At 48.4% G+C, this 15,205-nt stretch overlaps 1 protein-coding gene and 1 long non-coding RNA gene across 4 annotated transcripts; both read left to right on the top strand.

The window, feature by feature from the left end:
• The first annotated feature begins 2,212 nt into the window (after positions 1–2,212).
• Positions 2,213–2,678, top strand: LOC310697631. The gene is made up of 2 exons (XR_014521117.1): positions 2,213–2,342; positions 2,448–2,678. It is a non-coding gene; the product is annotated as an uncharacterized lncRNA (long non-coding RNA).
• A 3,943-nt stretch (positions 2,679–6,621) lies between these two features.
• CCDC194 (coiled-coil domain containing 194) lies at positions 6,622–14,964 on the top strand. 3 transcript variants are annotated; one of them, XM_083484194.1, is made up of 5 exons: positions 6,622–7,745; positions 10,837–10,933; positions 11,947–12,079; positions 13,574–13,645; positions 14,681–14,964. In XM_083484194.1, exons 1-5 carry the CDS (start codon positions 7,416–7,418, stop codon positions 14,688–14,690), a joined length of 642 nt encoding a protein of 213 aa, XP_083340320.1. In that variant the 5' UTR covers positions 6,622–7,415; the 3' UTR covers positions 14,691–14,964. The 3 variants fall into 3 exon arrangements, with proteins under 3 accessions (XP_083340320.1, XP_083340319.1, XP_083340318.1); XM_083484193.1 differs by having other exon boundaries at positions 13,574–13,660; XM_083484192.1 differs by having other exon boundaries at positions 13,574–13,706.
• Positions 14,965–15,205: the final 241 nt, after the last annotated feature.

Below are 15,205 nucleotides of genomic sequence, written 5' to 3'. Positions count from 1 at the left end.
AGAAAGGCAGAAAGCAAGAAATCAGCTCATGGAGAATGCGCCGCCTTTCCATGGCCTTTCCAAACGGTGTGTCAAATTCAGTGTATCGTCTGTGTCGCACGATACGTGCCCGATTCTCTCACAAGGAGTCCGTCTAACCTACGGTTCGCTAGTACAGTGGTACCTTGGTTTTCAAACGCCTTGGTACTCAAATGCCTTGGTTTCCAAACACCGAAAACCTGGAAGTAAGTGTGTTCCGGTTTGCAAACATTTTTCGGAAGCCAAACATCCGACGTGGCTGTTGGCTATTGCTTATGCGCCAATCAGAACCCGCGCCTTGCTTTTCGAACATTTTGGAAGTCAAACGGACTTCTGGAATGGATCAAGTTTGGCGCTTTTGTCTTTGTTCTTTGTTTTGCGTTTTTTGTTTTTGAGGCCTTTTCGGTTCATTTGTTTTTGTGACTGTGTGGAACCCAATTCAGCTACTGATTGATTGATTGATTGATTGATTGATTGTTTGTTTCTCCCCTGAAAATAGGGACATCCTATTCCATCCCCTCCAATGTTTCTCCCCTGAAAATAGGGACGTTTTATTCCATCCCCCCCAATGTTTCTCCCCTGAAAATAGGGACATCCTATTCCATCCCCTCCAACATTTCTCCCCTGAAAATAGGGATGTTTTATTCCATCCCCTCCAACGTTTCTCCCGTGAAAAGAGGGACGTCCTATTCCATCCCCTCCAACGTTTCTCCCCTGAAAATAGGGACATCCTATTCCATCCCCTCCAATGTTTCTCCCCTGAAAATAGGGACGTTTTATTCCATCCCCCCCAATGTTTCTCCCCTGAAAATAGGGACATCCTATTCCATCCCCTCCAACATTTCTCCCCTGAAAATAGGGACGTTTTATTCCATCCCCTCCAACGTTTCTCCCGTGAAAAGAGGGACGTCCTATTCCATCCCCTCCAACGTTTCTCCCCTGAAAATAGGGACATCCTATTCCATCCCCTCCAATGTTTCTCCCCTGAAAATAGGGATGTTTTATTCCATCCCCTCCAACGTTTCTCCCGTGAAAATAGGGACGTCCTATTCCATCCCCTCCAACATTTCTCCCCTGAAAATAGGGACATCCTATTCCATCCCCTCCAATGTTTCTCCCCTGAAAATAGGGACGTTTTATTCCATCCCCTCCAACGTTTCTCCCGTGAAAATAGGGACGTCCTATTCCATCCCCTCCAACGTTTCTCCCCTGAAAATAGGGACGTCCTATTCTGTCCCCTCCAACGTTTCTCCCCTGGAAATAGAGACATCCTATTCCATCCCCTCACCAGAACAGAACCAGGTGCCTCATTGCTCACCAACCCACCCCCAACAGCACCTTCCTCATAAGTTGAACGTGAGTCTCACTTACTTTACACCTTGAAGCATCTGTGTCCAGTTTTTCAGGAGCGCGACCTCGTCTGGGAAATGGGAAAAAGAGGGTGGTTTTCATCCACCCAAAACACAAAGGCCTAGGTGGCAAAACACCTGTTTTTCATGCCGAAGGCTTCGCCGTTTGAATAGCGATGCCCATCAACTTTCAAATAACCTTCAAATATTTTATTGGCGAAGGGACGCGGGTGGCGCTGTGGGTTAAAATAGATAGATAGATAGATAGATAGATAGATAGATAGATAGATAGATGATAGATAGATAGATAGATGATAGATAGACAGATAGACAGAGAGAGATAGATAGAGATAGAGATGGAGATGGAGATGGAGATAGAGAGATGATGATGATAGATGATAGATAGATAGATAGATAGATAGATAGATAGATAGATAGATGATAGATAGATAGATGATAGATAGATATAGATAGATAGATAGATAGATAGATAGATAGATAGATGATATAGATAGATATAGATGATAGATAGATAGATAGATAGATAGATGATAGATAGATAGATAGATAGATAGATGATAGATAGATATAGCACCTGGGGAGTTTGCCGGGTAGAGCAGGTCAGGGGTGTGGCTTAAGAAAGGGGTGTGGCCTAGGGAGAGGCCCCCGAGGGCTACGTGGAGAGGTCTGGGGGGCCGCCGATCCTGAGATCCCAGTTCTGCCCTCCGCTCCTCGCCCCCCTCCAGCCCCAAACCACCTCCACCTAGGATCTTCCCAAAGCTTTTGAACATCCCAGAATCTCACCTTCCAGGCCTTTAATTTCCAGTTCCTTCAGGCGCAAGCGGGTCTTGATCTGGGTCATTTCGGAGCTCAGGCTGGAGGTGTTGGCTTCTAGAGCTCTCTGCCCCGAGGCAAGAGGGGAAAAAAAGATTTCCTTTCACTTTTAATTTGCATATTGCCTTTCTATATTACAAGGCACAAGAAAATCAATAGCAAACGAGAGATAAAATCGGTGGGAACCAGGAGAAGAATCAGCCTCACCCCTTTACTGCAAACGTCTTTTAAAAATAAATAATTAAGACCAGTTTATTTAAGTAAACATTTTCAGGATTCAGGTTTTATGTTTTCCGCTGCTGCTTTAAATTGCTGTGGGTTGTTTGTTTTATACTGAATTTTATCTTTATCCTTTCTCGTTTTGGTTTTTCTGCAAACCGTTCTGTATTCCTTGTTTTTATTATTGCTTGTTAGCCGCCCTGAGCCCGGCCTTGGCTGGGGAGGACAGGGTATAAATAAAAATTATTATTGTTGTTATTATTATTACTGTACTTTTTAAAAAGAAAGTGGGGTATGCGTAAGAGAAATAAATAAAGCTAGGCGCTTTTGAGTCCCACTTATATCCGCACCCTCCCCCCAAAAAAGGAAATCAATACCAAGATCGCCCACGCCTTAATGATCTAAGACGAGAAAGCCACAATAGTTTTAAAAGAAACAGCTTATATCGAATAAGGCAATATTCAACGATCCATTGGAATGGTAAACAGTCAAATTAGGTAAAGGTGAAGGGACCCCTGACCATTAGGTCCAGTCGTGGCCGACTCTGGGGTTGCGGCGCTCATCTCGCTTTATTGGCCGAGGGAGCCGGCGTACAGCTTCTGGGTCGTGTGGCCAGCAGGACTAAGCCGCTTCTGGCGAACCAGAGCAGCGCACGGAAACGCCGTTTACCTTCCCGCCAGAGTGGTACCTATTTATCTACTTGCGCTTTGACGTGCTTTCGAACTGCTAGGTTGGCAGGAGCAGGGACCGAGCAACGGGAGCTCACCCCGTCATTGCGGGGATTCGAACCGCCGACCTTCTGATCGGCAAGTCCTAGGCTCTGTGGTTTAACCCACAGCGCCACCCGCGTCCCTCAACAGTCAAATTAAATATCAGCAAAGAACGATGACGATGAAGAATTAGCGAAAGGATAAAAGGCAGGGAGGGGAGAGGGAAAATTTGGTTAGTGCTTCTTCTCAAAGACAAAAATCTCGAAGACTTTTGCAGTGGAAGCAAAGGCACAGCGCTCTGGTTTTGTCTCGCAAAGGCCACAATCCTGCGCTTGGTTAGCCAGGGATGCTTTGGTTCCGGAGGGCTTACTCCTGGGAAAGCGAAACTGGGATCGCAGCCACGAAGCTCAACCCTTTGCATGTTTGCATGGAAACACATTTTGTTGTTGAACAATAGGGCATCAATCGGTGATTTTGACATATTGGCTCAGCCCTGGATGTGCATTGACAACCGAGGTTAACACTGTCCCCCAACCCTATACAGTGGTACCTTGGTTCTCAAACACCTTGGTTCTCAAATGCCTTGGTTCTCAAACGCTTTGGTTCTCATACACCTTGGTTCTCAAACTCCGAAAACCCAGAAGGGAGTGTTCTGGTTTCCTAATGTTTTCCAGAAGCTGATCGTATGACGTGGCTGTTGGCTATTGTTTCCGGGGTGCCTGCGCCAATCGGAAGCCGCGCCTTGGTTTCCGAACATTTCGGAAGTCAAACGGACTCATGGCTGCTAACACCAGTAAAATTACAAAAATGAAGAAGAAGAAGAAGAACTGAAGGCAGCCCTGTTTAGGGATGTTTTTAAAGTTTAATGCTGTATTGTGTTTTTAATATTCGGTCGGAAGCCGCCCAGAGTGGCTGGGGAAACCCAGCCAGATGGGCGGGGTACAGAATTATTATTATTATTATTATTATTATTATTATTATTATTATTATTATTATTATTAGATTGATTGGTATTAGTAATTGTATTATAATTTGGCATTGATATAGATAAAGGCACAGGGCCCCTGGATGGTTAAGTCCAGTCACAGGCGACTCTGGGCTTGTTGTTATTATTACAGGTAGGTAGTCGTGTTGGTCTGCCGTAGTCGAAACAAAATAAAATAAAATTAATGAAATAAAATTTAAAAATTAAAAAAATTCCTTCCAGTAGCACCTTAGGGACCAACTAAGTTAGTTATTGGCATGAGCTTTTGTGTGCATGCACACTTCTTCAGATATTATTATTATTATTATTATTATTATTATTATTATTATTATTATTATTATTATTATTATTATTATTATTATTATTATTATTCCTTATATTTGCTCCTTGCAAACACCCGGAACCTTTCAAACTTTGAGAACCAACCAGATTTGCAAGGTGGGGTTTGGATAGTTCCGATTGCAACCGCCTATATTTTCCCGTTTCGCAGATATTTTAGCAACACAGACTTTACGCAAAACAAATGGACGTTTCCTTTGGCTTCATTCTGCCCTGCCCTCCCTTCTTTTGCATCTTCTTGCGACCGCGTATCCAATTCCAACCTGTTTACAAACTTATCCGTTACATTTCCTTCCGAGTCCCTTTCTCCCTTTTTTCGCATCCCTCCTGCGATTTTATTTGCGGCTTACCGTGAGGTTCTGGCACGACTCCCAGCGCTTTGCGGCGGCTTGCAGGCAGTGGCGTAGCGTGGGGGGTGCAAGGGGTGCCAGCCGCACCGGGCGCAACATTTTTGGGGGCGCACTCGGAGCTCTCTGCCCCTACCTGGTCCTGGTGGCTCACTCTCTCTCTCACAGTGCTGGCTGCAAAGGAAAGGACGAGGCTGCGCGCTCCCCAGCCCAGGCGCCGCCTTCTGCGCGCACACTCGCTTGCAGCTAGAAGCCCTGCAGAAAAGGCCGTCGGGTGCAGGAGCGGCGCCTACGTCGCGCCTCCCGGAGGGGGCGCGTCGCCCGGCATTGGCGCGCGTTTGGGCGGGCTGCGGAGGGCGCGAGCGCTGCGTGCGCCCCAGGAGGCCGGCGAGGGCGGGAAAGCGGGCGGCTCGCTCCTCCCGTGCGCCCGAAGGGGCTTTTTTGGCGGTTCCCCCGCTGCTACGAAGTCCTAAGCAACGAGAAGGAAAGCGCCTCATGAGCATAGCACTGGAGGGTGAGTCTCAACTTTTCTGGACGAGCACTCAATGTGTTGCAGATATTAAGCATAAGAAACGCTCCTCATTGTCCACACCCATAAAAATATTCATTTATTTTTTTATAAATATTTTATTAAATTTTCAAATACATAATACAAGATCCCTACACCAAAAAGCCAGAACCAAAATACCAAAGAGCCATATAGAAAGAAAGAAATAAAAAAGAAAAAAGAAAAAAGAGAAAAATATAACCAACCATTCAGTACAACTTTTCTTATATAACTGATTGGACTTCCTCACATCTCCTTACCCTGCATTATTTATAATAAGAATGTCAGCAAATTATTACCTTGTTTCATACCTTATTTTGTACTTTCCAAATATTATACTTCTAAATTTAAAACAATTTTTATCAATTGCTCATACCTTAAAATTAAACGTAGTGTTGCCTTAAATTTCGACCTTTTCTTACTTATAACTTAATTTTCTATTTTACAAAGTCTATTTGCTGGAACCAGTGGCGTAGCATGGGAGGTGCAGGGGGGGCCGGCCGCACTGGGCGCAACATCTGGGGTTAGGGCAAATCCATGGGTTAGGGGGCGCAAATCCACAGGTTAGGGGGCGCAAATCCATGGGTTAGGGGGCGCAAATTACTTGCCTTGCCCCGGGTGCTGACAACCCACGCTACGCCACTGCTTGCAGGGTCCGGTTCACTGTTCCCAGGGAGGCCAGGCTGCTGGTGGCGTTGCTGCGCTCTGCCCAGTTCCCTGTCTCCGTTGCGCTTTCGTGGTGCGCAGCGAAATGCGCCAGCCCGGCCACCAAGATGAGGATGGCGGCGAACTCCAACGCCGCCACGGCGACCCAGAGTTTGCGCTTCCCCCAGCGGAGACTGGGAGAGCTTTCCTTCTCTTCCATGGTTTGGAGTGGGTGAAAAGGGGTGCGGGAACCCCAAAACCCCAAAAGCGGCCCGAAAGGTCTTCCCCACCCGCTTCTCCGAGCCCCTCAGGGAGTTGGAACGGAGGGCACCCAAAAGGCCGGGGGAAAGAGCTCACCCGTTCCCAAAGTTGCGCACGGATAAACAGGTCATTCTCCGGAGAGGGGCTGCGTATCCGGCTGAATTTGGAAGAGATTCTGCTTCTCGCTGAGCAAATCTGAAAGGAAGAGGAAGAGCAGGAGGGGGGAGACCAGGAGGCAGGGCTACGGAATAGCAGCCTTCCTGGTGTTGCTTCATTCAACGTATTATTATTATTATTATTATTATTATTATTATTATTATTATTATTATTATTCAAAGCTGACACACTGGGGATTCTTGGATGAAAATAGGGACGTCCCTTTCCATCCCCTCCAACGTTTCTCCCCTGAAAATAGGGACGTCCTATTCCATCCCCTCCAAAGTTTCTCCCCTGAAAATAGGGACGTCCTATTCCATCCCCTCCAACGTTTCTCCCCTGAAAATAGGGACGTCCTATTCCATCCCCTCCAACGTTTCTTCCCTGGAAATAGGGACGTCCTATTCCATCCCCTCCAACGTTTCTTCCCTGGAAATAGGGACGTCCTATTCCATCCCCTCCAACGTTTCTCCCCTGAAAAGAGGGACGTCCTATTCCATCCCCTCCAACGTTTCTTCCCTGGAAATAGGGACGTCCTATTCCATCCCCTCCAACGTTTCTCCCCTGAAAATAGGGACGTCGTAAGAAAAAGTTGGACATTCTGCGATCAAATCAGAAACCGGGACAGCTTCTGTCAATCCCTGGAAAATAGGGACACTGGGAGGTTCTGATATCGGTATATCATGATATTTAGCTGCTGATACATCCCGGTGTTGAAAACCAGATATCGGCCCAGCCCTAGCACTTAGCAGAGGTCGAATTACTTGGTGATTTTTATTTCCAGGGCTGGATATAATTTAAGGGCTCAGAGCTGAACCCATCAACTCCTGGCGGAAAAAAAGGCCACAAATAACTCCCTTGTGGTTTTCTTCCCTGTGGCCTGCGGTGAGCCAAAGATGAAGGGTTTGTGTGATCGTAAGGAAACCCACGCAGGGAGATTATAGCGAGAGGAGTGCGGCCGGCGACACAGACTCTCTCCTTCTAGGAAGAAGAAGAAGGAGAAGAATGGATCCCTCGGCCGTCAAAGCCACGCTGAAGGTCCTGGGATTGTGTGCGGTGCTTCTCCTGGTCTTGGCTGCTGTGACCGTATCCGTGGCCGTCATGGCGTGGCACTCGGAAGCGGCTCGCCAGCTCAGGAGATGCCGGGAGCAGGTGGCGAACGAGACAGCGGCTCTGGGGGACAAAGTGGCCGAGCTGGAACGGGAACGGGCCGGGCGCGAGAAGCAGCTGGAGAAGCTGGCCCAGCGAGAGAAGGATTTGCAGAAGCAGCTTGGCCAAGCCAAGGAGAGCCGGAAGAGGCTGAACGCCACCTTGATGGACTGCTTGAAGAACGTGGTATTTTGGGCTCGGGTGGGCGGGAACGTTGTAGTCCCTGTTTTCACGGGAGAAACGTTGGAGGGGATGGAATAGGACAGGGGTCTGCAACCTTTAAGACAAAAAGAGCCACTTGGACCCATTTCCGAAGAAAAAACAACAACTGGGAGCCGCAAAACCATTGCGACATTTAAAACAAATATATCTCCGGAGCCACGATCTGACAGCGGGTGGGAAGGTGATGTCGGGACGGTGCGTGACTAACACACGCACCGCCCCCATGTGACGTCACAGGCAGTACAGCGCCCGCCACAGTGAGGAGTGTCGGGGTGCACAATGCGCCTCCTCCCCTCACTAGTATCCGCCCCGGAGCCGCAGCAAAGATGTAAAAGAGCCACATGCGGCTCCGGAGCCGCGGGTTGCAGACCCCTGGAATAGGACATCCCTATTCTCAGGGAATGGGGCGCGGGTGGCGCTGTGGGTTAAACCACAGAGCCTAGGACTTGCCGAACAGAAGGTCAGCGGTTCGAATTCCCGCAGTGACAGGGTGAGCTCCCGTTGCTCGGTCCCTGCTCCTGCCTACCTAGCAGTTCGAAAGCACGTCAAAGTGCAAGTAGATCAATAGGTACCGCTCTGGCGGAAAGGTAAACGGCGTTTCTGTGTGCTGCTCTGGTTCCGCCAGAAGCGGCTTAGTCCTGCTGGCCACATGACCCAGAAGCTGAACGCCGGCTCCCTTGGCCAGTAAAGCGAGATGAGCGCTGCAACCCGAGTCGGCCACGACTGGACATAATGATCAGGGGTCCCTTTACCTATTTTCAGGGGAGAAATGTTGGAGGGGATGGACTAGGACATCTCTATGTCGATGGGAGAAATGTTGGAGGGGATGGAATAGGACGTCCCTATTTTCACAGGAGAAAGGAATGGAATAGGGTGTCCCTCTTTTCAGGGGAGAAACGTTGGAGGGGGTGGAATAGGACGTCCCTATTTTCAGGGGAGAAACGTTGGAGGGGATGGAATAGGACGTCCCTATTTTCAGGGGAGAAACGTTGGAGGGGATGGAATAGGACGTCCCTATTTTCAGTGGAGAAACGTTGGAGGGGATGGAATAGGACGTCCCTATTTTCAGGGGAGAAACGTTGGGGGGGATGGAATAGGACGTACCTATTTTCAGGGGAGAAAAGTTGGAGGGGATGGAATAGGACGTCCCTATTTTCAGTGGAGAAACGTTGGAGGGGATGGAATAGGACATCCCTATTTTCAGGGGAGAAACGTTGGAGGGGATGGAATAGGACGTCCCTATTTTCAGGGGAGAAACATTGGAGGGGATGGAATAGGACGTCCCTATTTTCAGGGGAGAAACGTTGGAGGGGATAGAATAGGACATCCCTATTTTCAGGGGAGAAACGTTCGAGAGGATGGAATAGGACGTCCCTGTTTTCAGGGGAGAAACGTTGGAGGGGATGGAACAGGACATCCCTATTTTCAGGGGAGAAACGCTGGACGTTATGTGCTGGCTCTGCACGGATCTGGGCTCCAGCTGTTTACCCCTGGCCTAGAGAACCCTAAACCCTTTTTTTGGAAACTCTATTTTGAGACAGTCCAGTGCAGAGACAGCTTATTCTGAGTGTCCGCCACGCCTATCCAAGGCTCTTTTTTCGGGCAGACGTATAATTTTTATACGCCTCCAGGTACGCTCTGCAAGGCCACTCAGCCCCAGCTTCTCAAAAAAACACTTCCTACCACATAGTCACTGGCCCGGCTGGAAGAAGGCCAAGATTCAGGGACCTTGAGAGCCTTTGCCGTCCTCCTGGAGAAATATAAACAGACACAATAGCAGCCTTTTCCTGAGAAAAGCCCAACTCTGGAAAACGAATCGCTCACCTCCATTGTTCTCCTTCCAGCAATTTCCTTTTTAGCTGGTGGAGGTGGTTGGGCAGGAAAAGGGGGCTTGGGGAGGTTTTTGTGGGGCCTGAGTCCATTTCCTCTGCCTGCAATTGTCCCCATTTCTCGAGGTTTTGCAGAAGCGTCCAGATTTTGTCCGTTTTTAGCTTTGTGCTGGCTTTCCCGTGCTCCTTTGGGCATCGGCAAACCGTCAGTCGTGTCCTACTCAGGAGCTCATCGCGACAGACAGAGCCTCTTTCACAGAATGGCAGAATTGGAAGGGACCTCACATTTCATCCAGTCCAACCCCCTGCCCAAAGGGTGAATTTACAGCTTTCCTTTGCCATTGTTGAAAGCATTCGTGGTTTACATTCAGTTTTTCCTTCGGGTGGCACTGTGGGTTAAACCTCAGAGCCCAGGGCTTGTCGATCAGGTCGGTGGTTCGAATCCCCGCGACGGGGTGAGCTCCCGTTGCTCGGTCCCTGCTCCTGCCAACCTAGCAGTTTGAAAGCACACCAGTGCAAGTAGATCAATAGGTACCTTTACCTTTTCCTGACCATCAGGTTCTCCAGAGTTGTCAACAACTTTGATGGGACCAATCCCAAGAAAAGATGAGCAACTTTTGGGTAAAGGTAAAGGGACCCCTGAGCATTAGGTCCAGCCGCGGATGACTCTGGGGTTGCGGCGCTCATCTCACTTTACTGGCCGACGGAGCCGGCGTACAGCTTCCGGGTCATGTAGCCAGCAGGACTAAGCCGCTTCTGGCGAACCAGAGCAGTGCACAGAAACGCCATTTACCTTCCCGCCGGAGCGGTACCTACTTATCTACTTGCACTTTGACGTGCTTTTGAACTGCTAGGTTGGCAGGAACAGGGACAGAGCAACGGGAGCTCACTCCATTGTGGGGATTCGAACCGCCAACCTTCTGATCGGCAAGTCCTAGGCTCTGTGGTTTAACCCATAGCGCCACCCGCATTCCCAGGGGTCCCTTTACCTTTACCTAATTTTTTGGGTGGCCCCAAGAGAGTGGGGCCCTAAGCTAGAGCTTGTTTAGCTTATGTGTAAATCCAGCACTGGCGACGGCAGACCCTCCCCCTTGCCTGTTTCTTCAAAGGTGGGGCGTGGCCACGGGTGGGAGGGTGCTGTGTGGGCGTGGTCTAGAGAAGGGGTGGGGCTACAAGTCCAGGACCCACATCTTAAGAGAAGCTGCCTCACTCCGTCTCTCTTTCAGACCCTTTTGGATGCCAACCTGACAGCGCTCCACGGCGAGATCTTCACCCTCCAGGCTGAAGGGGTGGAGATGGACGGTCGAAACAGCGCCCTGCTGGGTAATAACAATAATAATTGCAATAATGATGATTTATTACCCCGCCCATCCAAGTTGCAGACGTTACAAGGGGAGAGCCAGTGAAAAGTCATCTGCCATGATTTCTTTATAGGTCTTGTAGTAAGGGCAAAGCTTACTGGGAAACAATATATAATGAATTGAAAAAGATGTTAATAATAATAATACTAATAATTTATTATTTATACTCCATCCCTCTGGGTGGGTTTCTCCTCCTACAAACTTGCCTGGGCTCCAAGGTATTCATGGGCCTCCCTTCCCTCAACCCTGCCCCCCTCAAAGGCACCCTTGGTGGCGACCCATGGCAGGGCCTTCTCAGTGTTGGCTTCCTCCCAGATTCTGCCACATTAGTTGGTTTAGAACGTTATAAAGGCGTCATATGAATGTGACACCAGAGGGCGACGTAGAGTCGAAATCAGAAGTCAATGGTAATTTCCATTGTGAGCTTTTATAACGGGTTTTTTTCCATAGCGTTTTTTAATATCTGTGTAGATCCAGCCTGGAACTCTCTCCCTGGAGAAGATGATGATGATGATGATGATGATGATGATGATGATAATAATAATAATAATAATAATAATAGCCGAAATTGGAAGTCAATGGTAATTTCCACTGTGAGCTTTTATAACGGGTTTTTTTCCATAGCGTTTTTTTATATCTGTGTGGATCCAGCCTGGAACTCTCTCCCTGGAGAAGCTAATAATAATAATAATGATGATGATGATGATGATGATGATGATGATGGCCAAAATAGGAAGTCAATGGTAATTTCCATTGTGAGCTTTTATAGCGGTTTTTTTTTCCATAGCGTTTTTTTATATCTGTGTAGATCTAGCCCAGAGAAGCTAATAAGATGATGATGATGATGATGATGATGATGATGATGATACTTTCTCCTTACCTTGTTGGAGAAGGGGTGGGTTTGGAGGAAGCCTGGAAAGCTTTTCTTGCATTGTGCTGTTCTCAAGCCCGTCTCTCGGCTCTTCCCGCTCGCAGCGGAGATGTCCCGGTGGCGGCAGCAGGCGGCCGGCTTGGAAGAGCAGCTGGAGGCAGCGGCAGGAGAAAAGGCCGCGGCCGAGGCGGAGAGGGAGCACTGCGAGGCACGGCAGGCGGCGCTGCAGGAAAGCGTGTGAGTCGAGTCTCCCTGGCGCTTTCGACCGTTGCAGAGAAACAAATCACAGACTCTAACACAGAGGTCAGCAACCTGAGGCCCATGGGCCGGAAGCAGCCCATGAGGGGCGCTTAACTGGCCCATAAGCTGCCCCCGAACCTAGCTGGCAGCTCGGCGAGTCCCCATGCACTGCGCTAAACCTGGCGCTGGGTGGGGACTCTCTTCTGCGGCTCCGGAAATTGCTTCTGCACATGCCCAGACGCCGAAAATCGCAGGCGCGGTTCTGGGCGTCTGAGCATGCGCAGAAGCGATTTCCGGCATTGCACTGCCCCTGATCTAGCAGAGCAGTCCTAGCTAAAAGCTGGTCAAACGAAGAAGGAAGTCAAAAGGAGAGAGTTGTGCTGCGTGACTCGTCCTTTTGTTACCTGGACAGGTGAGGTCACGCCCATCTTCTGTCACATGCAAAAGGAAGGATGCTCCAGCCAGGAGGAACAGGAAGTTTCGACCGGCTGGACCAAACATTCCCTCATGTGTCTTCTCTAGCAAAACAAGGAATGTTGTACTTGACTGCCTCTCATGGATCACATCCCATACAGTAGCTCCTCAAATCTTTCTAAATATATTTATCTTGTGGGAACGTTCAGGGTGGCAGGAGAGGATATATTGTTTATTCATATCCTTTCTAAACTTGCGCTAGCAAGTTCCATTACTTAGCAGAGTTCATATTCCCCTTTTACACGCACAGCAGATGGCTGGTCGCAGGCTCGTGCGAGCCTCTCACTATTATACAATTCAGTCAGAAGTTTACTCACACGTTCAGTTCACAGATGGATCCCTGAAGGCAGACTTAGTTACAAATATGTACATGTGGATCTACCCCATATGGGGGAATACGTTCCCCTTTTACACGCACAGCAGATGGCTGGTCGCAGGCTCGTGTGAGCCTCTCACGATTATACAATTCGGTCTGTCTTCAGATTGAATTGTACGTTCCTGCTAAATTCCCTTGAATCCTTCTTAAAAGAATAAAGACGCCACAATCTTGTTCAAAGTCAATAAAGGACGTTAACTCACATCAGTTCACAGTTGGATCCCTGAAGGCAGACTTAGTTACAAATATGTACCTGTGGATCTGCCCCATATCGGGGGATAATCCCAGTGATTCTGCTGGGAGAGCAGTCCTTGCTAAAAGCTGGTCAAACGAAGAAGGGAGTCAAAAAGAGAGGGGGTGCTGCGTGACTCGTCCTTTTGTTACCTGGACAGGTGAGGTCACGCCCATCTTCTGTCACATGCAAAAGGAAGGATGCGCCAGGCAGGAGGAACAGGAAGTTTCGACCGGCTGGACCAAACATTCCCTTCTTTAGCAGTACAAGGAATGTTGTACTTGACTGCCTCTCATGGATCACATCCCACATATATTGGTGATAATTTGATGTATAGATAATCTGTCGGGGGTCTCATCAGTCCGTCTCCCCCTTCCTGACATCTCTTTTTCGCCTTTTATCTCCCCAGGCACGGCTACCTGTCCGAAATCGCCTCCCTCCACCGTCGCCTTCAACGGCGCCCGTCCTCCTCCGGCCGCAGGTGCCCCCCGTTCCGGTACTTATTGTGGGGGCTGGCGATCTTTTTCATTCTTGACCCTCTCGTAAGTTTTCAGAGCCGAGAGGGTTCCCCTGGGGCGATCCCTTGCGCCAAAGGGTGGCGATCACCCTGTCGTGAGAGAAAGATTTGGCATCCACCACTCCGGCTTGACTTAACCCGGCGCAGTCGAAATTTATTCCGCCCCCGTTGCGAATCAGGTTTATTTATCAAATTTGCAGGGTTTGAGCTGTTTGCAAGGAGCAAATTGAAAAACAGAAGTCATAGCTCAACGCAAGGGATGCTTCAAGGTAAAGGGACCCCTGACCATTAGGTCCAGTCGTGGCCGACTCTGGGGTTGCAGCGCTCATCTCGCTTTACTGGCTGAGGGAGCCGGCGTTCAGCTTCCAGGTCATGTGGCCAGCAGGACTAAGCCGCTTCTGGCGAACCAGAGCAGCGCATGGAAACGCCGTTTACCTTCCCGCCAGAGTGGTACCTATTTATCTACTTGCACTTTGCTGTGCTTTCGAACTGCTAGGTTGGCAGGAGCAGGGACCGAGCAACAGGAGCTCACCCCGTCACGGGGATTTGAACTGCCAACCTTCTGAACGGCAAGTCCTAGGCTCTGTGGTTTAACCCACAGTGCCACCCAACCCACAGCGCCACAGAAGCCGTAGCTCAACGCAAGGGCTGCTTCAAGAGCTTCCCCCAAATTCTACTGGAAAAGCAACATTGCTTCTTGCAAAGAGCTCAGAGTCTGAACATTTTGATAATCAACCTGATTTGCAATGGAGGTTGAATAATTCCGATTGCGACTGTAGAACGTCATGGACGGTGGATGGGAAGTCAATGGAATGTCTATGGGGAAACGTGTGAAATTTAACAATTCAATAGATAAATGTTTTTTTTTTAAAAAGGGAGCCTACATATTCCATGTTGCCAAGAAGTGACTTGGCTGCTGGTGAATATAAAATTGAATTGTTTCTTCTGTGTTTTTATTTTAACTCGCTGTCATTCATTTTGTTGTTGTTGTTGTTTCAGGAAAGGCTGATTTTTCTCCTCTAGAGCAACTTACCCAACGCCTTCGACATGATGAGAGGTTTTGCGGACCCCTTACTCCTCTCCCCCAACCCGTTCAAAGTCACAGATAAATACCAAATTCAGATGCAGCTTTGGGGAAATTGGCAGTGGGGAGAGACAGATTATTAAACCAGATTGGAATTATAGAACTGTAGAGTTGGAAAGGACCGTGAAGGACTTCTAGAAATGCAGGAATATTCTGGGATGATTCAGATCTGTCAGATCACAATTTAAATAAATTTAAATAAATTTAAATAAATTTAAATAAATTTAAATAAATTTAAATAAATTTAAATAAATAAAAAATAATTTGTATTTGATGATGAAATAAAACGCTGTTCTCTGACCCAACCAAGTAAGTCTGCATTGATGTGCTTTTTCCTCTTGATGTTTCCTTCTCCCTTGCGGAAGCAAGGAGCGCAACATTAAAAAGATTCCTGGTGGATCGCGATACTCTGCTGCAGGCCTGCTTAGATCTGAGTAAAA

The sequence above is a fragment of the Podarcis liolepis genome, assembly GCF_965112155.1.
Source record: "Podarcis liolepis genome assembly, chromosome: 18".
In the NCBI taxonomy this organism is placed as follows: Eukaryota; Metazoa; Chordata; class Lepidosauria; order Squamata; family Lacertidae; genus Podarcis; species Podarcis liolepis.
Note: the sequence above shows the minus strand (reverse complement) of the source record. Positions and strands in the feature narration are given on the sequence as shown.